Genomic DNA, 25,899 nt, shown 5'->3' with positions numbered 1-25,899 from the left:
CAGGACCTGCAAGCCGCCATGCCCGGCCATGCCCGACCATGCCCAACCATGCCCGACCCCGCTGCCCCTCCCACCCCCACCCACCCCCACCCACCCCCACCCACCCCTCCGCCACTGCGGTGGGCTCCCGCCGTCCGAGCCTCCCCAACGGGAGCCGCCCCCGACTCCGTGGCTGCCGGTCGGTCCCATCGACCGCCCCATGGCGCGGGACTGGCGGGCAGCTCCGCCTGGAGCCCTGGAGAGCGAGCTACTAGATGAACCAGCTGGGCTTGAGTCTAGTGGGGACTTGGAGAACCTTTATGTCTAGCTAAGGGATTGTAAATACACCAATCAGCACCCTGTGTCTAGCTCAAGGTTTGTAAATGCACCAAGCAGTGCTCTGTATCTAACTAATCTAGTGGGGACTTGGGGAACTTTTCTGTCTAGCACTGTGTCTAGCTAAAGGATTGTAAACGCACCAATCAGCACTCTGTGTCTAGCTCAGGGATTGTAAGTGCACCAATCAGCATGCTGTCAAAATGGACCAATCAGCTCTCTGTAAAACGGACCAATCAGCTCTCTGCAAAATGGCCCAATCAACTCTCTGTAAAATAAGCCAATCAGCTCTCTGTAAAATGGACCAATCAGCAGGATGTGGGTGGGGTCCGATAAGGGAATAAAAGCAGGCTGCCCAGCGGCACAGCGAGGACTTGATAAGTTAGTGGTTTGTGGGTGAGCTTTACTTTTGGTTTTTGTAGTGACTTATTGTGTGTTTTGGCATTTGTGTGTATGATCTGTAGTATTCAGTGCAGAACCCAAAACCGTTGGGAGGAACTAAGTTTCAGACGCCCCATGTTTAAAAGCTACGGCTGTGACACTCATTAGGAAGATTTGTAGGTTAATTTTTGTCAGTGTAGATAACATAACCCTACCAGAAAGAATAAAGTTTTAAGCACATCTGAAGAAACTAAACCCTGGACAGCTGACGTTAAGATTTGTAAGAGTCACTGAGATGGTTGGCAGTTTCAATTGTTAGTGAGACCAAGCACCAAATGGTGTCAAGTTGGACACAATTTGAGCAGGCCATGTGGAACCAAGTGTTTAACTGCTAGGGGAGTCTTAAGATGGGATAGTGAAACGTGGATTTCAAAGCACTGTGTGGCAGGATTAAGGATCCAAACTGATCAACCTTTGGTGTGCACCGCATGGTAGGATCTAATCAGATTATGTCGTGTTATTGCACGTAGTCTGTGCTGTGTCTTCTAGAGAGCCCCCTTCCCCGTTTTCCTGCCAGTTCACCAGATATGCCTTTCTTGGTTGTATCTCATACCACGCAGATCCATCATGGGGAGGATAAGCAAGTTCAAAGGACTGTGGACCCGGGTGAGGCCAGGACATATGGTAAGTCCCAAGAGTTTCCACTGCTTTTTTCTCATCTTATGTCTAATTCTCCTCCTCTGCTTCCAAAAATCATCAGGTGAATGCCCTCTTGAACTTCCACTGGTAGGTAAACAAGGGCAGCAACTCTCAAACCGTAAAGTGCATAGAGTCACCTTAGGATCTGAAAATGCAGATTCTGATGGAGCATTTTAGAGTAGGGATTTATATTCAGCATTTCTAAAAAACTTCCAGGTGTTGCTGATGCTGCTGGTTTTAGAATCACACTTGTTCGACATGACGGAAATTTCAGAATCTGGTTAATATTCATTTTATGCCTTTCGAAGAGGGTTGATATATGGTTTCTTTTTCAAGGAGATTGATGAAACAGTACAAAGATGAGGGGGTTGATAGTTGCTAATAACTACTCAGATGTTATTTCAAAGTGAAATATATAAAGTAATTTCATAACCTAGTCCTGGAAAGTAGTAAATGAACAGCAACTGCCTATTGGGAGGTACTGTATGCTAGGCACTATGTTAAATACTCTTCATACATTATTTCATTTAATCCTTACAACAATGCATTGAGAATGAGCATTATTAGCACCATCTGAACGGTGAAAAATCTGAGGTTCAAGATGCTAAGACAGAATTGGTGAAGACTGGATTCTTAAATCCTGTGCTTTTCAGCCCCACAGAACATTGCCTACAACACACTTCTACATGCCCTCCAGTGTTTATCACACACTCAGTGGAGTAAGTGATCACATCTGTTTATGAAATAAATACAGATCAAATATGTAATAAAATGGACAAATGTCCGCTGAAGTAGACTAAAACTCAAGCTCTTTTCTTTGTGGTTCCTGAGGGCATTTTTTGTTCCTACTGCTCTAATAAAGTGTCATGATTAGGGACAGTGCCGATGCACTAGTTTTGCCTCAACTTCAATCTTTTGCCTTGACCTCTCACTGGATTATATTAAACTTCTTAAAGACACCAATGAAAAAACATTTTAAATGCTTTATGTGCCTAAGGAAAATGTTAACATTTACAACAGGTACCCTGTAGAGCTCTGTATTAGAAAGGAAGGGCGAAAAAGCAAAGACTAAATTTCAGTATTTAAAGTTTTGAGGGGGGCTAAAGAGAAAAAAATAGAGTATGTTTGATAGTAAGGAAGGAGATCACTGCTACTGCTGCTGCCCTCCTCCCCCCACCTTGCCTAGTTCACAAGACATGAGGAAAGAGAGAAAGCAAAAAGTTAGAAAGAAACAAAAGTAAAATAAATAGCCAGACAACCTTGGCACCACCACCCGACCCTAGGAGTTAAAAAAAAGGTAATAATATCAACCCCTGACTTAAACTACTTGTGTTATCTGTAAATTCCAGACACTGTATGAAAAAAGCATTGTAAAACGTTTTGTTCTGTTAGCTGATGCATGTGGCCCCCAGTCACGTTTTCCACGCTTGCTCGATTTATCACGACCCTTTCACATGGACCCCTTAAAGTTGTAAGCCTTTAAAAAGGCCAAGAATTTCTTTTTCGGGGAGCTCAGCTCTTAAGACACGAGTCTGCCAACGCCTTCAGCCGAATGAAAAACCTCTTCCTCCTTTAATCCGGTGTCTGAGGAGTTTTGTCTGCGGTTCGTCCTGCTACAATAGCAAAGTTTTATTATTTCATCCATGCACTGCTAATATTATCAGTACTCATACAGAGCTCACACTGAAGGCTTAGCCAGTTTTTGGCACATAAAAGATAAATGAATGACTATATAAATAGATGGATGCCGTGATGGATGTATAGATGGATGGATGGATGAGATTAAACTAGAGGTGGCCGCATCTACCCAGTCAGTTTGAATACTGGATTTTCATTCTCATGTTTCTTAGCTTATGACCTACTATCTTTTGTTTTGTTCAATTATTCATGTAAAGATGACTTTTCAAAATGAACACATCTTTTGGTTAACTTCCACAACTTAATTTTAATTATAAAACATTTAGGAATAAATTAAATAGGAAATGTGGAAAATTCATATGAAGAAAGTTGAAAACATTCCTGAGAGATTTACAAGATGACTTGAATAAATGGAAAGGTAAACATTGTTTTTAAATAGGAAAGTTCACTATCATAAATCTGTTAATTCTCCTTAAAGCGATTGATACATTTAACTCGATCCCTTCAAAAATATCAGTAGGATTCAGTTTCTAGAGCTGCATAGCTTTTTAAAAAATTCTGCTTCCTTCCCCCTCCCTCCCATCTCCTCCTCTCCTTCGCCTCCCCACATGCTTGTACAAAGCAAAAGGTTTCTTCGTTTGAAAAACTGCACCACTCTTGGGGACAACTTGGGGACGGCAAGCAGAGGAGAGTGAGGGAGAGATGCTGCAAAAAAAAAAAAAAAAAACAAAAGGACTAAGAGAAAGTCTACATTTTAATATCCCACCATATCCCAAACCCTCTTCCACAACTCAGTCAGGAAAACTCTGGCCAACAGGCAAATACCTTCCACCAACAGGATACTGTATGATGCTTCTTTAAATACCTGAAAGCCTCAAAGACTGACATTTTTTGTGTCCTCCAATGAACTAGCTCTATCCTTGCCCAACAGTGGAGCCATTCCTCAACCCCCACCCCCACCTGGCATCATCCTATCCATTTTTGGTGTCTTACTATGAACAGACAGTCAAAGATCATCAGATACTTGGGGAAAGTCTCCAACATGAGAGACCAAAACAAACACAAAAGGAAGCAGGAGAAAATAGAGACAATGTAGGGAGCAAAAGAAGAAAATGCACGTTTTTTATATATATACACACACACACAATGTACAACATTATATATATGTTTTCATGTGCCAAGATATTATATGCAATGTCCCTGTTTGCCTCAAAATGTTGCTTAAGTTCAGAAGGCTGAGAAGAAAAGAGGTATGCCAGGCGTGGTGGCTCACACCTGTAATCCCAGCACTTTTGGGAGGCCGAAGTGGGCAGATCATGAGGTCAGGAGATTGAGACCATCCTAGCTAACACAGTGAAACCCCGTCTCTACTGAAAATACAAAAAATTAGCCAGGCGTGGTGGTGGGCACCTGTAGTCCCAGCTACTCGGTAGGTTGAGGCAGGAGAATGGTGTGAACCCAGGAGGCGGAGTTTGCAGTGAGCCGAGATTGTGCCACTGCACTCCAGCCTGGACTACAGAGCACGACTCTGTCTCAAAAAAAAAAAAAAGAAAAGAAAGAAAAAGAAAAGAGGTGACAAGCACCCGCACCTTTTAAAGAGAGGTGCTAGACTATTCACAGTGGCCAACAGCATGGGCTCAGGAGCCAGAAGGCCTGGGTCCAAATTCTGACTCTGCACTTAGCAGCTCCGTGACCAGGAGCAGATTAGTTCATCTGTCCACACGGTAAAATGAAGAAAGTCAAAGCCTCTACCTCACTGGGTCATTGTGAGGACTGAAGACTACAATAATCCATGGGAAATGTTCAGAACAGTGCCTGGTGCTTAAAGCTCAGCGAACATTAGCCATCATTACTGGTATGCCATTATTAGCCCCTCGCTCACCGCAGACACGTAAAAGGAAAAAAATTCTCTGGATATCGTTGTTAAAATGCAGGTATGTTTCTTATGTCTCCCTGGGGAGCAGAACAGAGCTTTTCCCTACACCTCAAGGCAAGCGAGGAGGGCTTCAGAAAGCCACCCAGAGAGCTTGACCTGTGTCCCTGGAGCTGGAGGACCTCAGGGACTGGTAGCTGGTATGTACCTGTGAAAGCCCACAGGAAAGGTGGGCCTGAGGGAACAGACCCAAGAGAGTTTGGGTTGTGTTAGGAATGCCTCTGTTTCCAGGATTCAGCAGTGAAAAGATTCAGGCACGTTTTCCACGGACTTGATGTGGCCCCATGGGAAAAGGAGTTGGCTTCTAGTTTTCTTGGAAAGAATCCTGTTCTACCAGCTTTCTGCCAAGAGAAGGGCCCTCTGCTGGAAAAGATCCAAACCTACCAAGATGCAGAATCTAAGCAGACAATGTCAAGGGAGCTAAGGTTAAAAGAATCCCCCCAAACTACACGAGTCTCTCATCAGAGAGAAAATCAGCATTTGGAACCTGCTAGGACTTTGATCCTTATCCTTGAACTATTGTAGAGACCAAGGACCAGGGTGGAAAGGTATCAGAGACAAGAGGTCCCAAAGCATGGACCTTCCCCATTAAACTCTCTCCTACCCCCACCCAATAACTATGGACAACCTTCCATCCAACGGTAAACACTAGGGAGAGTAGAGAACTTGGACACCTAATTGGAGATGGATTGGGGTACTGTCTTAGTCCATTTGTGCTGCTGTCACAAAATACCACAGACTGGGTAACTTATAAAGAACAGAAATTTCAGCTGGGCATGGTGGCTCACGCCTGTAATCCCAGCACTTTGGGAGGCCGAGGCAGGTGGATCATGAGGTCAAGAGATTGAGACCGCCCTGGCCAACATGGTGAAACTGCGTCTCTGCTAAAAATACACAAATTAACCGGGCGTGGTGGCACTGTAGTCATAGCTACTTGGTAGGCTGAGGCAGGAGAATCGCTTGAACCCGGGAGGTGAAGGTTGCAGTTGAGTCGAGATAGTGCCACTGCACTCCGGCCTGGTGACAGAGCGAGACTCTGTCTCAAAAAACAAACAAAACAGAAATTTCTTACATTTCTGGGGTCTGGGGAGTCCAAGATCAAGGAGGCACTGACACTGCTGTCTGATAAGGGATGTTCTCTGCTTCCAAGATGGTGCCTTACTGTATCCTCACTGGCAGAAGGCATAAGAGCAAGAGAAGTAAACTCTCTCTGAAGCCTCTTTTATAAGGGCATTAACCCATTCCCAAGGGCGGGGCACTGATGACTTAATCGCTTTCCAAAAGGCCCCACCTCAATACCACCATAATGGGGATTAAGTTTCAATACAAATTTGGAGGGGACACGTTCAAACCATAGCAGATATGAAAGGAGAACCACATCTGCTGATAAAGGTGGAAACAAAAAAGACCACTTGAGAAATTCTGTTCCAGTGGGGCAGTGGGGGACACATTGTCATTATTCCATTAAATATTTTCAAAAGATCAACGTGGTTGCCTCCACCAAAACAAACATAAACAACAAACTGGGTGGTATAAATGTGAAAAAGGAAGAACAGAGCTCCTAGATATTAAGAATATGGGACCAGGCGCGGTGGCTCACGCCTGTAATCCCAGCACTTTCGGAGGCCGAGGCGGGCGGATCACCTGAGGTTGGGAGTTCGAGACCAGCCTGACCAACATGGAGAAACCCCGTCTCTGCTAAAAATACAAAAAAGGTTTAGCGGGGCGTGGTGACGCATGCCTGTAATCCCAGCTACTAGGGAGACTGAAGCAGGAGAATCGCTTGAACCCAGGAGGCAGAGGTTGCAGTGAGCCAAGATCGTGCCATTGCACTCCACTCCAGCCTGGTCAACAAGAGTGAAACTCCATCTCAAAAAGAAAAGAAAAAGAAAAAAAGGAAAAAAAAAAAAAATATGGGCTAATTGGCTGGGTATGGTGACTCACGCCTGTAATCCTAGCACTTTCAGAGGCTGAAGCAAGTGGATCACCTGAGGTCAGGAGTTCGAAACCAGATTGGCCAACATGGTGAAACCGTCTCTACTAAAAATACAAAAACATTAGTTGGGCGTGGTGGCAGGTGCCTGTAGTCCCAGCTACTTGGGAGGCTGAGTCAGGAGAATCGCTTGAACCCGGGAGGCAGAGGTTGCAGTGAGCCGAGATTACGCCACTGCACTCCAGCCTGGTGACAGAGCAAGACTCTGTCCCCCCAAAAAAAGAATATGGGCTCATCATCCAACCATCCAGCCATTGAAAGACAGTGTGTTGGTTCTCATGGCCCCAGACTGCCTTCTGTTGCAGACTTGTCCTGACAACCTAGCTTTCCTCACTGCAGAGCATGCAAACCTCTGCAATCCCCGTTTTCCTGTCTGCCACATCTCAGTTATTCATGTCAATTTTATTTCTGAAGATGTGGTGTGTGCAATGTTGTTCTGTGTAGCAGGTTTGGGAGAATGCTGTGGCTACATGTTACATGCAGATGCACTGACCAACTGATGGAGGTTAGAGTCACAACTCATGGTGCTGTGTGTGACCCTCCATCTCAGGGCAGGGTCATTCTTGGTGTCAGCCATCCCTAGGCATTTATTTCCATATTTATATTTGCACTGGAAACTTAAAGAGGACAGTTCACCCCTGAAAGACGGAAGTGATAACTAGTAAAGTGAGAGATCCCAAGAGGATGTAAAACTCAGGATGGAGAGAGATTCTCTTTCCAGAGTTAAAGCTTGACATGTCTGAATTTCACCAAAGGAAATAGGCAAAATTATTTTATCGTGTATGTGCTTCTGAACTTCTCTATCACCTACTCATCTGTCCCAGGAAAACCTCTGTAAATAGGATGGCGTTATCAATGAACTCTATCTTGTTTATTTATTTTTTGTTTTGTCCTGCTATAGACAGACTCATCAGTAGAAAGAAAGAAAAGGTCATTTGCCTCTTAAATTTTAGTAAAGATAGCCAAGTCATTATCTTCTGAGTTTGAGGCTGCTTTTCCTGTGAGATTGTTCATTCATTTATTTAATATGTATTTACTAATTCAGCATCTACTATAAGGGATCCTGAGGTGCTGGGAATACCACGGGGAGCAAAACAAAACAAGAAGCCACCTACACAGCCTGGTGGAGGAGAGAAACTTTAATCAAATACACAGAAATACATTTAAAATCTCAACTGGGATAAGTGCCATAGTGCTACAGGTGCTTATATTAGAGACAAGGGACCTTACCTAGTTGGGAGGGAGGAGGGTTTAAGGCTGCCCGTCCCCCTGCCCCACCAAGGGACAAATGAATTGAGACTGGAAGGATGAGGGGAGTTAATGTGGAGGGAGTAGGAAAAGTCATTCTGGGAAAAGGGAACAGCCTTTGTTTCAGAAGGGCAAGGCCATCGAGAAATTAAGCTGGAGTTGCCTGAAAGATGGAAAGGATAGTGGCTGATGTATCAAGATGAGGACGTGGCTCGACACTGGTCAGGGAGAGTTGGCGTTTCCAAGCCTGGGAGAAGGGATGAGTTCCAGGGCTGGTATGTGGATGGCAGGTGCCTGGATCTTGATGGAATACAATGCCCCAGAAGTGGCAGAACCTGTGGGTGGTGAAGGCTACATATTGGGCCTGTGGACCATGAAAGTTTGCAGTAATGGACACTGTCTCCCTCTTCTTCCAACTGAAAGGATTAACTCACAATGGTCAATATGAAAGCACAAAAGAAATGGAATACACTTTCATGAGAAGAGGTATGTGTAGCAGCTTGGAACCTTGTCTTTGAAGTCAAAGCACTTAGATTCAAATCCCAGCTCTACTGTTACTGGTAAATTGCGTTCTTTTCCTACTCTGTCTCGGTTGCGAAGAAAGAACATCAACTGGAAAAAAAGGCAAGCGGGTTTCATTCCTCGCCAGGAATGGAGAAGGAGTAAACTTTCACGTTAAAGACCCCCTTCTTCCAGAGCTTTGGGAAGCTGGGGAATTGTAAGGCATTAGATGTGGAGTGGGGAGGTGTGCAAGGGAACTCTAGATGCACAGGTGCATTTCATAAACATGCCTCTTCATACAATGCACTGTCAGAAAATGGCGGTGATTCTCTTCTGTGGGTCGGGAGTTGAGCATATAATGATGTATTAATGATCTAAAAATAACAAGGGGTGGCTGGTTCTGGTTTTCTCTGGTTCCTAGTAGGCCTTATCTTTCTCTGGTACTTGGCAAAGGGCAGTGAAGCTCCTGGGCCAACCGCAGTTCCTTTAAGCTAGGTTACCTATAGATAAAGAGACTAGGAAAACACAAACGAACAACGAAGAAACAAAACGGTTTAAGAAACAATGAGCCTAGTTCAACCATTGTGAAGACAGTGTGGCGATTCCTCAAGGATCTAGAACGAGAAATACCATTTGACCCAGCCATCCCATTACTGGGTATGCACCCAAAGGATTATAAATCATGCTGCTATAAAGACACATGAACACGTATGTTTACTGCAGCACTATTCACAATAGCAAAGACTTGGAACCAACCCAAATGTCCATCAATGACAGACTGGATTAAGAAAATGTGGCACATATACACCATGGAATACTATGCAGCCATAAAAAAGGATGAGTTCATGTCCTTTGTAGTGACATGGGTGCAGCTGGAAACCATCATTCTCAGCAAACTATCACAAGAACAGAAAACGAAACACTGCATGTTCTCAGTCATAGGTAGGAATTGAACAATGAGAACACTTGGACACAGGAAGGGGAACATCACACACTGGGGCCTGTTTTGGGGTAGAGGGGGAGGGATAGCATTAGGAGATATACCTAATGTAAATGACGAGTTAATGGGTGCAGCACACCAACATAGCACATGTATACATATGTAACAAACCTGCATGTTGTGCACGTGTACCCTAGAACTTAAAGTATAATAAAAAATAAATAAAAAGAAAAAAAGAAACGAGCATTCTCAGCTGTCTACTGTTTAAGAAAACAATGAACTCTGTTTTGCCCTCTGAGCGATTTCTCCAGGACTGCCCTAGTTAACACTACTATTCAACAGTTTTGTGCTTTGAGCAGTTATTTGACCTCCCTGGCTCTCAGTTTCCCCACCCATAAAGTGGGGACAACAGTACCTATTTCATCAGGTGGTGGGTATGATTTAAATTGGTTAATAATGTGAAGTTCTTAAAAGTGTCTGGCTCAGAGTAAGCACCATACACGTTAGGGGAAAAAAAAGCAGCGGGATGTGAGGCCCTCCCCAATTTCGTTACTCCATAAACCCCTAAGTTGCTGGTAACACCTGCAGGAGTGAGAGGGGCTTCAATATGGGCTGAATTTCCAGCCAAACTGTGGAAAGTGGCTGAGATTTTAGGTAGGCAAAAAATGTTAATGTAACATTTTTGGCCCCCAAGTTCTCAGACCACTTACTTCCCTTTCTAGTCCATTGACATGCCCGCAAGCAATTCCATTCTGCCAAGAGGTGCTGGTGGTAAGCCCAAATCCAAGAAAAGGAAAGACTCCGATTTTAAGGGAACGGGGACCTGCGGAGCCACTTGAGTCACCGGGGCTCTCAGCTCAGCAGTCAGAGCGCACTCATCACTGCGTTCGAGGTTAGGTGGGCTGGCCTGGGAACCAACTCACCATCATTTGAAATCGTTTCAGGGAAAATGACCCCAACACTTAAAATCCTCTGTCCTGAAGTTGTGTGATCCAGCTGTTTGCTGAAGGAGGAAGCAAAGCCGATAGTAACTCACTACATATTTGGGCAGTGGAATGAACCCTGGAAGGTGACAAAGACGAAGAAAGTCACCGCGCCTCTTCCGACCCGCCGCCCCCTACCCCTACTCCCACTCCCACCCCCACCCCCACCCCAAATAAAGCACAGACAATCCTTCAATTATAAAGACAACCCCGGCGCCCGGGTCTCCGGCAGGGGCCGCTGCAGCCGAGCAGAACGCTGAGCCGCTCCGCCCCGCGGCCTCCTCTCCAGCCGCCGCGCCCGCCTCCTGCAGGTGCGTCCTTGCCCGCGCCGGGCCCGGGTCTCCGAGGCCTCTCCGGCTCTGGCTCCAGCTACTGGGTCCCGACCGCGCATTGCTCTCCCGGGGTTGCGCGCACAGCCCAGGGCCGGCCGCGGGCTGGCGGGCGGAGGTAGCGCTGGTCCGCGGTGCGCATGCGCAGCCCGGCCTCTGCCCTGCGGTCCTGGGCTGGTGATTGGGTAGCGGTTGGAGGAGGGGATGTGGGGGATGGTGGGTGGGTACGGAGAGCTGGGAGGGAGGCACCCCGGGGGGCGGGGCGTGGGAGACTGTCTTCGGGGGCGCGAGCTGCCCCAGGTGAGCCGTGCCTCAGGTCGGGTGCGCGGTCAGGACAAAGCGCCTCTAGGAGAAAGCCTGGAAGGCGCGCTCCAGGGGGACCCCGAGCTCTTAGCGGGCCGGCAGCACGTGCGGGGCCCAAGGTCATCCGGGCTCTGCGTGGGGTCGTTGCGGCTGGAGATCAGGGAGGGGGCAGGAAACGGAGTTGGAAAGTAATCCCACCCGAGCGGGTGGGCCTGCGAGGCCGCTGTGCTGGGGAGCTCCACGAGGGCTCCGAACAGAGCCTCCCTTTTCAGAAAGGTCACCCTGGTCACTGCGGCAGCCAGGATGACCGAGGAAGGTGGCCGGGGTGGAGGCAGTGGGCGTGGAGAGGGGTGGGATTCCGGACGTAGTTTGAAGGTCGAGCCGTCGGGATCTGCTGAGCAGCTTGGCTATGGGGCGTACGAGAAGGGAAGGCTCAGGGCCTAGTCCCTGGGCCCGAGTAGCAGCCGGGAGGATGGTGCCCCAGTGCTTCGGGAGGAGGAGGCTTGAGGACGGCTCTGGAGCTCAGGCTTGCCCGCGTGGAGTGGAAGCTGCCTCTTGGACCCAGGGGGCGGGGAGGCCGCATGCAGTCTGGAGCGCTGGGAAGATGGGAGATCCAGAGAGGCAGGGCTGGAGGAGTAGGAGGAAAACCTGAAGGGGGTGGCGCCCGGAAACCCGGGAAAGTGATGAACTGGGTCAGAGGCCGGCTGTCAGCAGATAGGAGGGTGGAGACGACCTTGAGGAAAGCAGATGATGGAACGGGCGGGAGTGGGGCCCCCTAGTAGAGACACCTGGGACTGATGTATTGCATTTATTTAGCTCATAGGCGTTCAAAAAGTATTTATTCGGAGGCTGTACAACTTTTTGCAGTTCATTGCATTATACTTAGCATGTATTATGTTTTATATAAATATGTAAATATATATTTATATATTTAATATTGACAAATTTATATATAGGGTACAATGTAGTGTTTTGATATACGTATACATTTGTAGAAAGATTAAATCAAGCTAATTGACATATCCATCACCTCACCTACTTATTTTTTGTGGTGAAAATCTACTCTCCTGGAAATATACAATACGTCATCAACCGTGGTCACGATGCTGTGCAGTAGATCGCTAAAACTTAGTCCTCTTATCTAACTAAAACTTTGTATCCTTTGACCAACATCCCTCCCTTCCCCATCTGCCCTCCCCCAGGCCCCTGGTAACCATCATTCTACTCTGCTTCTATGAGTTCAACTTTATTAGACCCCAAGTATATAAGTGAGATCATATGCTATTTGTCCTTCTCTGCCTGGCTAATTTTACTTGGCCTAATGCCCTCCAGGTTCATCCACGTTGTTGCAAATGACAGAATTGCCTTCTGTTTTAAGACTGTATAGTATTCCATTGTATATATGTGCCACATTTTCTTTATCCCGTCCTCAGTTGATAGATACTTAGTTGCTTCTGTATCTTGGTTATTGTGAATAATGCTGAAAAGAACACAGGAATGCAGATATCTCTTCAACATACTGATTTCAATTCCTTTGTATATATACCCAGAAGTAGGATTTCTGGGTCATATGGTAATTCTATTTTTAGATTTTTGAGGAGCCTCCATACTGTTTTCCAAAATGGCTGTACTAATTTACATTCCACCAACAGTGTACCAGGGTTCCCTTTTCTCCACGTTCTGGACAACACTTGTTGTCTTTCATCCTTTTTATAATAGCCATTCTAACACGCGTGAGGTGGTAGCTCAGTGTGATTTAACTTGCATTTCCCTGGTGATTAGCGATGTTGAGCATTTTTTCATGTATTTGTTGACCATTCATATGTCTTCTTTTGAGGAATACCTGTTCAGGTCCTTTGTCCATTTTTTAACTGGGTTATTCGTTTTGTTTTGCTATTGAGTTTCTTATATATTTTAGATATGAGCCCCTTATCAGATGCATGGTTTGCAAATATTTTCTCCCAGTCTGCGGATTGTCTCTTTACTCTGTTAATTATTTTCTTTGCTGTGCAGAGGCTTTTTAGTTTAATGCAATCCCACGTGTCTATTTTTGCTTTTGTTGCTTTTGGGGTCCTATCCAAGAAATGATTGCCCAAACTAATACGAAGTTTTCACCTATGTTGTCTTCTATTAGTTTTACAGTTTCAGGTCTTACGTTTGAGACTTTAATCTATTTTGAGTTGATTTTTGTATATGGTGTGAAATAAGGATTCAATTTTGTTATCCAGCATGTGGATATTCAGTTTTCCTGATACTATTTATTAAAGAGACTTTCCTTTCCCCATTGTGTGTTCTTAGCACCTTTGTCAAAAATCAATTGACTGTAAATACTTGGGCTTATTTCTGGGCTTTCTATCCTATTCCATTGGTTGATGTGCCCATTTTTATGCCAGTGCCATGCAGTTTTGATTACTATAGTCCTATAATATATTTTGAGATTAGGGAGTGTGATGTCTTTGGCTTTGTTCCTTTTGCTCAAGACTGCTTTGGCTATTTAGGGTCTTTTGCAATTCCATATGAACTTTAGGATTGTTTTTTCTATTTCTGTGAAAAATATTGGAATTTTGCTAGAGATTACATTGAATCTGTAGATTGCTTTGGGTAGTATGGACATTTTAACAACCATTAATTTTTCTAATCCATGAACATGGGATACCTTTACGTTTATTTGTGTCTCTTTTCTCACATCAATGTTTTATGGTTTTCAGTGTACAGGTCTTATACCTCTTTGGTTAAATTTACCTAAAGTTTTTTTTTTAATGCTATTATAAATGAAATTGTTTTATTATTTTCTTTTTCATAGAGTTTGTTGTTAGTGTATAGAAACACCACTGATTTTTATATGTTGATTTTGTATCCTGCAACTTCCCTGAATTTGTTTATTAGTTCTAACAGTTTTTTTTGGTTGGATCTTTAGGGTATTCTGTATATAAAATCATATTATCATCAAACAGGGATCATGCTGATAACATGGTCTTATATATAGAAATCTCATATATCTTATACATCTATGTTTCTGTATATTATATATTTTATATATCTCTATATATCTCTCTGTATATCTTATATACATCTTATATATCTATATTTTATACAGATAACTATCTTATATGTAGAAAACTTATATATAGAAAAATTCTTCCCTTCCTATTTGGGTGACTCTTACTTCCTTTCCTTGCATAATTGCTCTGGCTAGGACATCTAGTACTACACTGAATAGACATTGTGAGAGTGAACATCATTGTCTTGTTCCTGATCTTAGAGGAAAAGCATTCAACTTTTTACTGTTGAGTATGATTTAGCTGTGAGTTTGTCATATTTGGTCTTACTGTGTCACAGTACTTTCTTTCTGCACTTATTTTATTGAGAGTTTTTATTATGAAAGGATGTTGAATTTTGTCACATGCTTTTACTGCATCTGTTGAGGTGATGATACAGTTTTTGTCCTCCATTTTGTTAATATGGTATATCTCGTTAATTGATTTGTGTATGTTGAGCCATCTTTGGATTCCAGGGATAAATCTCACTTAATCATGATGAATGATGCTTTTAATGTGTCAGTGAATTCAGTTTGTTAGTATTTTGTTGAGGATTTTTCGTCTGTGTTCATCTGAGATGTTGGTCTGTAGTTTTTCTTCTTGTAACGTCCTTGGTATCAGGGTAATACTGGCCTCCTAAAATGAGTTTAGAAGTATTTCCTTCTCTTTAGTTTTTTAGAAGAGTTTGAAAAGAATTGGTATTAGTTCTTCTTTAAATATTTGGTAGAATTCAGGTCATCAGTGAAGCCGTCAGGTCCTGAGTTTTCTGTAAATTTTTTTCTCTCAAATTTCTGATATAATATTTCACTTCTGTCTTTTAGAATTGGTAGGGTGTCCCCCTTTTTCACAGAGAACATACAGGCTTTTAAAAAAAATCTGTTAGGCGAGTTGCAGATTTCATGAAAAGGCATCATTAAATGACATTACTTGGATTAATGTCAGTTTATAAGAACCTGCCTAGCATCCAGAAAGCTCCCAATGACTGATCAATGAGTTTATTTCCTCCCCTAAGGCCTCTTTTCCCACCTGGAAGATAAAATCAAGGCAGGAGTCTTCACCCAGGGTAGTTTTCACCCCTGAGGCTAGTGGGCTGGATAACCTGAGTCCCCTCTCCTCTAACTCTTACAGTGATGCCCTGGCACCCTTCTGACATTGCTTCTAAATTTGAACAGGGTTGTAACCTTGTGGAAACTAGAACCACTGCCTGCCCTGACCCCCTAGAAAAGCAGATACATGTTGGCACAAAGGATGTTTTCAATAAAGACTTTGTAGTAGTATCTTAAAAGACTATTTAGTAGCAAATACTAAAATGTATTTAGACTTTTAGTCTAGTCTTAAAATACTTTGTAGTCACAAATAAAGACTAAGAAAATAGTTTTATGTTATGAACATTTATGATCTTGGGAATAATTCCAGGCATCATTGTTCTTAATTTCTTTTAAATTCTTAATGACTTACAATCCTATCTTCATGCCTGATAAAAAATATGACAGTTTATTCAGTAGTTTTTTAAAATTCTTTTACAGTAAGTGGAAATGTTTTCTAATATTTAAAATAAAAAAACCTACAGAAGAAGAAAATAATTTTCTGGATCAAATTAGAAGTCTGTATTATATTGTTATCTCCAGATTCAAATATATTAGAAAGCAGCAGTGGAGACAACCATATTCATCTTTGGGAGAAATAATTAAAGATATGTATTAAGCTCAAGATGATAGCCTAAGTAACTTCACACAGCGTATAAGAAGCTTTTAGTTACGGTTAGGCAGTACTCAGAGTTTTAATCTTCACACTTTTCAAGACATGCAAGTTTAATAATTGTCATCTGTAACGATATTTTTAAAACTTCATGCCCCTAATTACTGAAGCTGGGTGATGAGAATATAAGGGTTCCCTATACTACACTGTTTATTTTTGTATATATTTAAGTTTTTCCAGATTTTAACAAAAAACCCACAAACTATAGTAACACCTCATTTGTTCCTTACTGAGTTTTCCAGGTAAATTGAAGTTTGTTAAAAGTTTATCGTGCCCATGCTAGTTGAAGGTCATGGCAATCCATTTTCCCCAAGCTTTTTTTAAATCAAGCACTGGGGTGATATTCATGTTGGTTGGATGTCACCATTGTCACTGAGTCTCGGAGCTGCTCACCAGAGTAGCTGCTGGGGCCCATGAGTCTGTTCACTTCCCTCTAGCAGCCAGTCTGCCTGCCTTCCCTGCAGAAATGACTTTAGGCAGCCAGACAGCCCTGTCCCCTGAGGTTGTTCTGGAGACACTACACCATGTTTCTCTAACCTGTTCTCTTTTCAGTGTCAATCTTCTTCTGCAGTCTTTTTGATTGCAGAAGAGACAGGATACATTGAAAACGTGTTGACTTGCTTGCTTATTTGCAGGTGAGATTTATCATATTACTCCTTAGACACTATAAAATTCACCCTTTTTATTATACAATTCTATGAGTGTTGAAAAAAATCACAAAAATATAGTAGAATTTTCCATTGCTCTAAAAATTTCTCTGCTCCCCTTCACTCCCCGACCCCTGTCCCTGGAAACCACTGATGTGATTTCTGTACCAACAGTTTTGCCTTTTCAAAATGTCTTACAAATGGTCTCAGAACTATGTAGCCTTTTATATCTGGCTTCTTTCACTTAGCATAATGCTTTTCTCTCTCTCTCTTTCCCTCTCCCTCTGTTTCTTCCTCTCTTTTTCTCTGTTTCTCCCTCACTCTTGCTTCTTGCTCTGGCCTTCTCTCCTTTCTTTGAAAGGGTCTCACTCACCCAGGTAGGGAGTACAGTGGCACGATCATGGCTCACTGCAGCCTCAAACCTTCTGGGCTCAAGTGATCCTCCTACCTCAGCCTCATGAGTAGCTGGGACCATAGACATGCACTGCCATGCTGGCTACTCTTTTGTTGAGACAGGGTCTCACTTTGTTGCCCAGGCTGGTCTCGAACTCTGGGCTCAAGTGATCCTCCTGCCTGAACCTCCCAAAGTCCTGGAACTACAGGTGTGAGCCACCATGGCTGGCCCTTTTTTTTCTTGTTGTTAAGCAATTTTATTTTGAAATAATTTTAGGCTTACAGAAATGTTGCAAAAATGGTACACAGAGTTCTCATATACCATTTACCCAATTTCCTCTAATGTCCACATCTTACCTAACTAGAGTGTAATGATCTAAACCAGGACAAGTATTACACCTAGACATTTACATATACAGTACTAGTAACTGATTTACAGGCTTCATTCAAATTTCGCCATTTGTCCTACAAATGTCCCTTTTCAGATCTTGAATCCAACTGAGGATCCCATGTAGCATTTACTTGTCATGTCTCATTAGGACTTGGGAGAGTTCTCCAGTTCTTATCTTTCAAAACTTCGATACTTTTCTGAAGAGTATTGGCCAGTTTTGCTGTAGAGTGTGTAGAACGTCCCTCAGCTTGAGTTTGGTGTTTTCTTATAACTAAATTGCAGTCATGAATGCCACACAGGTGATGCTTTGCCCTTCTCATTGCATCATATGAGGAGGTAGGTGGAGTCGCCATGTCTTATTACTGGTGATGTTAACTTTGATCACTTGGTTAAGGTGGTAGCTGCCAGGTTTCCTACTATAGAGTTATTATTGCATAACACTTTTAAAGATTCATTCATGCTGTTGAATGTATTAGCAGTTTGTTCTTCTTATGGCTGAAGAGTCTTCATGGCATGGATAAACCACACTTTGTTTACCCATTTATAAATTTGATGGACATTTGGTTTGCTTCTAGTCTTGGGCCTGGCACTGTCTGATAGGCCTTGGTGTTCTATTGAACATAAACCATGTCACAGAGCATCAGTATCAGACAGGGCCACTCTGACCACGATGGGCCAAGACAAGAAAGAACAAGGCCACTCAGTAATCCCGTCAGAGCGGGCAGAAACTAGAACACTGTTGAAACCACAAAAATGACAAAACATCCTCCCATGCCGCTAACGTGAGGGACTCCTGCTTCTTGGCCACTCACAGCTTTAGCCTCACTTCATTCCTTCCACCTTTTAGATGAGATCCATTACAGCATCCAATCCAGAACAAAGCCCCACTTCCGTGAACCTCTCCCCAACATGATCCAACACAAGCCCAAATCCTCTGATCAATCCATTCCAGGTTCCTAACAGATGCTGCAGTACTTCATGGCGTGTTCTGTCTCTTGCAACTTGCTCGAGAGTACAAGTGTGTTCCTTGGACTGGAAGGCATTGACAATCCAAACAATATATAAACACGTATATTGAAAATCCTTGCTCAGTTCTAATCTCCTTACATAGCGTTTCCCACCCTGTACTCAATTCTTTTTACTAATTTTTTGTGAATTCTTTTTTTTTTAAACAGCAAATGCAAGAAAGTTAAAGTATATTCTTTTTTTTTTTTTTTACAAAAGTTTCTTCTTAAATGTACAACAGCCCGAAGACAACACTTAATTCCAGCTATAGGTGGCAGACGATGTTATGGCAGGGAATACAGATGTTTAAATACGGATGCAATAAAGGGTCACCATCTCCTCAGGCACAAGGAACAGCTTACTTTTTGCCAGATTTCTTAATTCCACCTGTGGCCAAGGGCCCCTTCCCCACGGCCTTTGCTTTGAGCTCCTCGACTTTCTTCTGCTCCTCTTTTTGCTTCTGCTTGAAAGCCTTATCTTCCTCGTCCATCTCCTTGGCCTGCTTGTTGGGCTGTTTCAGTGGCTTCTTCATGCCACCTTCATGGCCGGACATGGCGCCTGCTGCCCCTTCCCCAGACCCTACCACCGGAGTTGAGGTATATTCTTTTATCCCCTTGCCTTTCTCTTACAAAATACAATTGTGGTAAAACACATGTAACACAATGTAGCATTCTAACCATTATTAAGGGTACAGTTCAGTACAACCACATTGTTGTGCAGCTCATCCCCTGAACTCATTTCCTAAAACTGAAGCGCTACACTCATTATTTTTAAGTAAAATTTGTGTCTAGTAAAATTAACCCTTTGTTAGTATTGAGTTCTATGAGTTTTGACAGATACAATCATGTAACTAACACCGTAATCAAGATATATAACAATACCATTGCCTCCCACCAAAAAAAAAAAAAAGTTCCAGCATGCCACTTTTTATTCACTCCTCCCCTTTCTGCCAACCACTGTTATGTTTTCTGCCCCCACAGTTTTGTTGGATAATCAGTGTCATTGTTCCAAATGTTGTGTTTCTCTGTGTTTGTTTTCCTTTTATAACATTCCTCAGGTATAGACAAAGATTTACTGAATGTGCCTTAAGATCCACGAGTTTCTTTGACACAGTGTCATCTTAATACTATTGTCACCGTACACTTCTTCCCTTCAGAGTTTAGTTCTCAGTTAGAAATTACATTCTCATAGAAACTGTACTTTGGGCTGGGTGCGGTGGCTCATGCTTGTAATCCCAGCACTTTGGGAGGCCTAGGTGGGTGTATGGCTTGAGCTCAGGAGATGAAGACCGGCCTGGCCAACATGGTGAAACCCTGTCTCTACCAAAAATACAAAAATTAGCCGGGCGTGGTGGCGGGTGCCTGTTGTCCCAGCTACTGGGGAGGTTGGGGTGGAAGGATCACTGGAGCCCAGGAAGTCAAGGCTGTGGTGGGCCGTGATCACGCCACTGCACACCACTGCACTCCAGCCTGGGTGACGGAGCGAGACCCTGTCTGAAATAAAAGAAAGAAACTGTACTTTGACCACAAGTTGAGAGACTAGTGGTGGTTTTCATACTTTTTTTTTTTTTTTTTGAGATGGAGTTTTCACTCTTGTTGCCCACGCTGAAGTGCAATGGTACAATCTCAGCTCACTGCAACCTCTGCCTCTGGGGTTCAAGCAGTTCTCCTGCCTCAGTTTCCCGAGTAGCAGGGATTACAGGCATGCACCACCACTCTCAGCTAATATTTTGTATTTAGTAGAGACAAGGTTTCACCATGTTGGTCAGGCTGGTCTCTTAACTCCTGACCTCAGGTGATCCACCCACCTCGGCCTCCCAAAGTGGTGGGATTATAGGCGTGAGCCACTGCACCTGGCTTCATACCTTTTGAAAAGCAGCAAGTTTTCAAATGAATTCTCACATCTAACCCTTTCTCGTGCATTTTAGTGGTCCTCAAACTTGAGTAGTTACTAGAATCACCTGGAAATAGATGATGGGGTCCACCCCCAGAGTTTCTGATTCAGTAGATCTGAGGCTGAGGAACCAGAGGCTGCATTTCTAACAAGATTTCAGGTGATGGCGACGCTGCTAGTCTAGGGAACATACTTTGAGAAGCACTGCTCCAAGGCACCTCTGTACTTCTAGGAACACTTGAGAATACAAATGGAAAACAGCCAGTTTAGAGGATGATCTGTACTAAAGATTTTTTAAAGGACGTTCGTGTATGTGTGCATGTGTGTATAATATAATATACATGATGTGTTTCTATAATATAGAAAATATATATATTTATAAATATTTCCATATATAAAACTATTTGCTGATTGCTTCTACAATATTTTTTTTTGTGATTTTTCTAAAGGCCACCTCAAGCATTAGAACTACCAACAAACAACCCTGATGCGACCTCTCCAGATTGTCCCAAGTCGATTGATTTCCCAGCTATATTGTGGCCTGAAGCCTCCAGCCTCCACACGAAACCAGATTTGCCTGAAAATGGCTCGGCCAAGTTCAAGTAAGTCATTCTTACCCATTGCCTCACCTGCAGCCAAATGTGAAGTACCTGAAAGTCCTACACTTTGAGGGGGATGTCTCTATCAAATTAGGTATTGGACAAGGTTTTGGAGAAAGCCACTCTGTCCTCCTCTTCTTTTTTTTTTTGACACAGAGTCTTGCTCTGTCGTCAGGCTGGAGTGCAGTGGCGCGATCTCGGCTCACTGCAACCTCCGCCTCCTGGGTTCAAGCGATTCTCTTGCCTCAACCTCCCGAGTACCTGGGTCTACAGGCCAGCTACTTTTTGTATACTTACTGGGTGCGTGCCACCACACCCAGCTAATTTTTGTATTTTTAGTAGAAACGGGGTTTCACCATGTTGGCCAGGATGGGCTCGATCTCTTGACCTCGTAATCTGCCTGCCTCGGCCTCCCAAAGTGCTGGGATTACAGTCATGAGCCACCGCGCTCGGCCTGTCCTCTTCCCTTTTAGGTAACCCCTTCTGTGGCACCTTAAGAGCCCATATCCTTATACTCAAGTCCATCTAGGACATTTTGTTGCTTCTGCCAGAATATTTGCATTTAAGCTTTTTACACATGTTTTGTACTTTAAAATCCTTATCTCTCTGCAGGGGAGGAAAACTAGTATTGTCCTACAGGGCAGTATGAGGTTAAATTTTCTCCTGGACAGAAATACTTTGTAGCTCTATGTGGCAAAAACCTACAGATTAACCTATCTGGGCCCTTAGTCTATAGTGAATATAAATTCTAACAAGTGTTTATAATTCAGTGACTCTTAGGTGGGCCTGTGTAACAGTGCTTCAGAATGAAACTGAAAGGCCAAGCTGAATTCTTTTTGCTTCATTTTCAACTTTTGGATAATTCTTCTGTTCAGGAATAATAACTCCTGCTTCCATTTTGCCCCAGGAATGGAAAGGAACCCAAAGAACCCAGTTCCACTCAACTGTGCCACCCCTTGGTGTTCCCAGCGTGCAGAGCAGGCTGCTAGAGTCTGTGGCGGGATTCAGAAGTGTGTGCCTGACCTTGGTTAAAAGTGGGCCGCTGACGCTGGAACCACAAAACATGCTGGCGTGTTTTCCTTTAACCATTGGGAAATGTCTGTCTTTCTTTTTTTTTTTTTTTTTTGGAGATGGAGTCTTGCTGTGCTGCTCAGGCTGGGGTGCAGTGGCACGTTCTTGGCTCACTGCAACCTCCATATCCTAGATTCAAGCAATTCTCCTGCCTGAGCCTCCAGAGTAGCTGGGATTACAGGTGCCCACCACCATGCCAGGCTAATTTTTGTATCTTTAGCAGAGATGGGGTTTCACCATGTTGGCAAAGCTGGTCTCAGGTGATCTGCCCACCTCAGCCTCCCAAAGTGCTGGGATTAGAGGCATGAGCCACCATGCCTGGCCTTTTTTTTTTCTTTTTTAAGATTTCACACCACATTAACATTACTATGTTTTACATCCTGTTTCCTAAAAACCAAATATACATTGACTTTTTAAATATGTTTCTAAAAGTTGCTTTAAGGAGTACCTTAATAGAAGTCACTCTGATCTAGAAATATATTCATCAGGAGGATGACAGTTTCCATTTGGGATAGGAAAGACCTTTGGAGCTGGAGGGAGTTTTAGGGGTAGACTCTGAAGTCCTTAAGGATGTTCCTATGGGTTGAGCCCAGGATTCATACAGATAGTTCCTAGAAAACTATGTGCACGCTTTTTATTAAGCATCTTGTTCTTTCAAGAAATTACATCAGGTTAGAAACTGGAATCCACCCAGATCATGTTTGTAATTTTTCCAAATGCTTCCTGTTTGGAGAACGTTAGTCTGCCTGCAGTAGGCCTTATCTATCTGCTGATAGAGAGCAGCCTATCTCTGGAAGGGATGTGAGTTCAGGCAGAGCTTTAGTGTGATTGGGGGTGTAGTTGGGTTGGGTGCACCTCACAAGAATGGCGTGTTGTGACTGCCTTTTGTTATTCCTTTTTTTTTTATTTTTTTAACTTTTTTATTATTTATATTTTATTATAATTTAAGTTCTAGGGTACATGTGTACAACGTGCAGATTTGTTACATAGGTATACAAGTGCCATGTTGGTTTGCTGCACCCATCAACTTGTCATTTACATTAGGTATTTCTCCTAATGCTATCCCTCCCCAAGCCCACCACCCCCAGGCAGGCCCCAGTGTGTGATGTTACTCACCCTGTGTCCATGTGTTCTCATTGTTCAATTCCCACTTATGAGTGAGAACATGTGGTGTTTGGTTTTCTGTCCTTGTGATAATTTGCTGAGAATGATGGTTTCCAGCTTCATCCATGTCTCTGTAAAGGACACGAACTCATCCTTTTTTATGGCTGCATAGTATTCCAGGTGTATATGTACCACATTTTCTTAATCCAGTCTGTCACTGATGGACATTTGGGTTGGTTCCAAGTCTTTGCTATTGTGACTAGTGCCACAATAAACATACATGTGTATGTGTCTTTATAGTAGCATGATTTATAATCCTTTGGGTATATACCCAGTAATGGGATGGCTGGGTCAAATGATATTTCTCGTTCTAGATCCTTGAGGAATCGCCACACTGTCTTCCACAATGGTTGAACTAGTTTACAGTCCCACCAACAGTATAAAAGCATTCCTATTTCTCCACATCCTCTCCAGCATCTGTTGTTTCCTGACTTTTTAATGATCGCCGTTCTAACTGGTGTGAGATGGCATCTCATTGTGGTTTTGATTTGCCTTTCTCTGATGACCAGTGATGATGAGCATTTTTTCATGTGTCTGTTGGCTGCATAAATGTCTTCTTTTGAGAAGTGTCTGTTCATATCCTTTGCCTATTTTTAGATGGGGTGTTTTTTTCTTGTATATTTGGTTAAGTTCTCTGTAGATTCTGGATATTAGCGCTTTGTCAGATGGGTAGATTGCAAAAATTTCCTCCCATTCTGTAGGTTGCCTGTTCACTCTGATGGTAGTTTCTTTTGCTGTGCAGAAGCTCTTTAGTTTAATTCGATCCCATTTGTTTATTTTTGGCTTTTGTTGCCATTGCTTTTGGTGTTTTAGTCATGAAGTCTTTGCCCATGCCTATGTCCTGAATGGTACTGCCTAGGTTTTCTTCTAGGATTTTTATGGTTTTAGGTCTAACATTTAAGTCTTTACTTCATCTTGAGTTAATTTTTGTATAAGGTGTAAGGAAGGGACCCAGTTTCAACTTTCTACATATGGCTAGCCGGTTTTCCCAGCACCCTTTATTAAATAGGGAATCTTTTCCCCCTTGCTTGTTTTTGTCAGGTTTATCAAAGATCAGATGTTTGTAGATGGGTGGTGTTATTTCTGAGGACTCTGTTCTGTTCCATTGTGACCGTCTTAATTTCTCTCAGCGTTGTGCTGCCAAAACATGAATAGAGCCAGAGAGGAAAAAGCCTACTCTTCTTCTGAGTTTATTTTTATCAGGAGTCCATGGCAGGGAAGAGAGGAAAGGAAGGGGAGGAGGGGTTGAGCCTTTATTGATAGTCTCTATCCTCGACTGGGCGTAGTGTGTGGCTCTGGGCTTATGAGGATGAGGAAGTCCCTTCCCTGCTTAGAGAGAGTCAGCCATACATGAGAAGCCAGTAGGATGCTCCTTACAGCTGGGATACAAAATGAGGCCACATTCCCTTTAATATTCAAGCTCACTATCTCTGAGCCCCCATCTCACTATGTTTCTTCCTTGCCTGCTTCCTGCCTGTCCCCGGTTCCATCTCTCAGGGGAGGGTTAGCCTCCCCTCATTCATTCCATCCAAGGGTTAGCCTTGGTTGCCATTCCTTCAAGAGAGGAAGGTCAGGAAGCTTGCTTAGTGAGCTGAGGAATTCAGTTCCACATTTGCTGGAATCCTTAGTGCTTTAATACAGGTTGGTCATCCTTGAAAGATCTCCATATCCAGGGTGGGGCATTCCTGGCTTCATTCAGTGTCTTAGGCCTGCAGTGGGCAGTGAGGTGCAGCATTTGCTTCTCCAGGGGGAGGGCAGAAAAGGGGCTCTCTCTTCTCCTCCTGGCAGACTATGTTCAGTGTTATACCCCTTAATTCTGGCTTTCCAGGGCCATGCTGCTGACCTTACGAGGGCCTGCAGAGCTGTAGCGCCTAGGAGAGAAGGGGAGACAAGCTGTGTCCCCAGCCGACCTCCCTTTCCCAGTTTCTGCTGCCCAGGAGACCCCATCATGAGTTCCAAGTCTGGCTCCTGCTTGTTGTCCTAGGATGAGGACATTTGTTTCAGGGGAAAAACTCCTACCTTGTGATCCATGTAAAGTGCTTGGCATAGCACTTGGGGTGCAGGGAGCCCTCACCACCATAGCTGCTGTCCCTGTGGGTCTATGTTCAGGCAGGAGAACTGCCTGGAATTGCAGGACGGGAGGGCGAGCCATGGTCTGTGTCCACAATTACTTTGTCTCGTGTTATTCTCTGTCTTCAGTTCCCTTTGCTACCCCAAGTCTCTGGCAGTGTCCTGTTGAAAAGTTTGGCTCTTATTTGAGTTGTCAAGGAGAAGGCCATGTGTCCTTGCCCTCACCTTCAGTCGCTGTGCTGAGGGAAGCTGAAATTAGCACGATCCGCAAAGGGAAGGTGAACTTGGGGAGGAAGGGTAGGCTTTGGGGTCCAGTGGGCCTCAACTCAGCACTCACACAAACATACAGGCTTGTTTTTACTTTTGTGAAGGAAGATGGATTCCTTCGCACTAGGCTTTTTTAATCTTCGTAATATGCCTGCTCTAGGAAAGGCATTACTGTGCACCTCAAAGAGCCAAGGAAAGTGAGGACAGAGAAAGGTACATAATGTGCATAAGATCATACATTTGGTTGGGAGGCATAGCTGCGGTGCAGAGCCAGCTGTGTGTGCCCAAAGCCCCTACTTCTTTAAAACACTGTACACTCACCCAGCAGGTCACATGGGAT

The 25,899-nt window shown here is 43.7% G+C and overlaps 2 protein-coding genes and 1 pseudogene across 13 annotated transcripts in view; 1 reads left to right on the top strand and 2 right to left on the bottom strand.

Annotated features, from left to right (window-relative positions):
• Positions 1-1,314: 1,314 nt before the first annotated feature.
• SIRT5 (sirtuin 5) overlaps positions 1,315-25,899 on the top strand; it is a 47,970-nt gene continuing 23,385 nt past the window's right edge. For 6 of the 12 annotated variants that reach the window (XM_078000953.1, XM_015135578.3, XM_078000954.1 and 3 more), the window contains exons 1-2: positions 11,220-11,260; positions 20,838-20,990. In XM_078000953.1, the coding sequence (XP_077857079.1) occupies positions 20,876-20,990 (115 nt within the window). In that variant the 5' untranslated portion in view covers positions 11,220-11,260; positions 20,838-20,875. Of the gene's footprint in view, positions 1,381-10,592; positions 10,943-11,219; positions 11,580-16,554; positions 16,695-20,837; positions 20,991-25,899 lie in introns of those variants that run through there. The other 6 variants (XM_015135582.3, XM_078000950.1, XM_078000947.1 and 3 more) reach the window with 6 other exon arrangements.
• LOC114677702 (uncharacterized) lies at positions 8,084-11,846 on the bottom strand. The gene is made up of 5 exons (XM_028847834.2): positions 11,796-11,846; positions 11,462-11,670; positions 10,841-11,194; positions 10,572-10,651; positions 8,084-8,542 (listed from the first exon to the last, which is right to left on the bottom strand). The coding sequence occupies exons 1-5, from the start codon at positions 11,844-11,846 to the stop codon at positions 8,430-8,432; spliced, it is 807 nt and encodes a 268-aa protein (XP_028703667.2). The 3' UTR covers positions 8,084-8,429.
• LOC114677703 (translation machinery-associated protein 7 pseudogene) lies at positions 18,690-19,165 on the bottom strand (annotated as a pseudogene).

The sequence above is a fragment of the Macaca mulatta genome, chromosome 4 (assembly GCF_049350105.2).
Source record: "Macaca mulatta isolate MMU2019108-1 chromosome 4, T2T-MMU8v2.0, whole genome shotgun sequence".
In the NCBI taxonomy this organism is placed as follows: domain Eukaryota; kingdom Metazoa; phylum Chordata; class Mammalia; order Primates; family Cercopithecidae; genus Macaca; species Macaca mulatta.
The sequence above is the reverse complement of the archived record's forward strand: the minus strand, read 5'-3'. Positions and strand labels throughout refer to the sequence as shown.

Bases quoted from the DNA above. Each gene is read 5' to 3' on its own strand.
- LOC114677702 (XM_028847834.2), bottom strand. From the start codon at position 11,846: ATGCGGCCTCCCCGCCCCCTGGGTCCAAGAGGCAGCTTCCACTCCACG. The intron at 10,652-10,840 runs GTTGTCTTTATA...TTCCTCCTTCAG, and splicing joins CCGGAGACCCGGGCGCCGGG to CAAACAGCTGGATCACACAA. The intron at 8,543-10,571 runs GTGAGTTGGTTC...CACCACCCACAG, and splicing joins TGAAACGATTTCAAATGATG to GTTCTGCCACTTCTGGGGCA.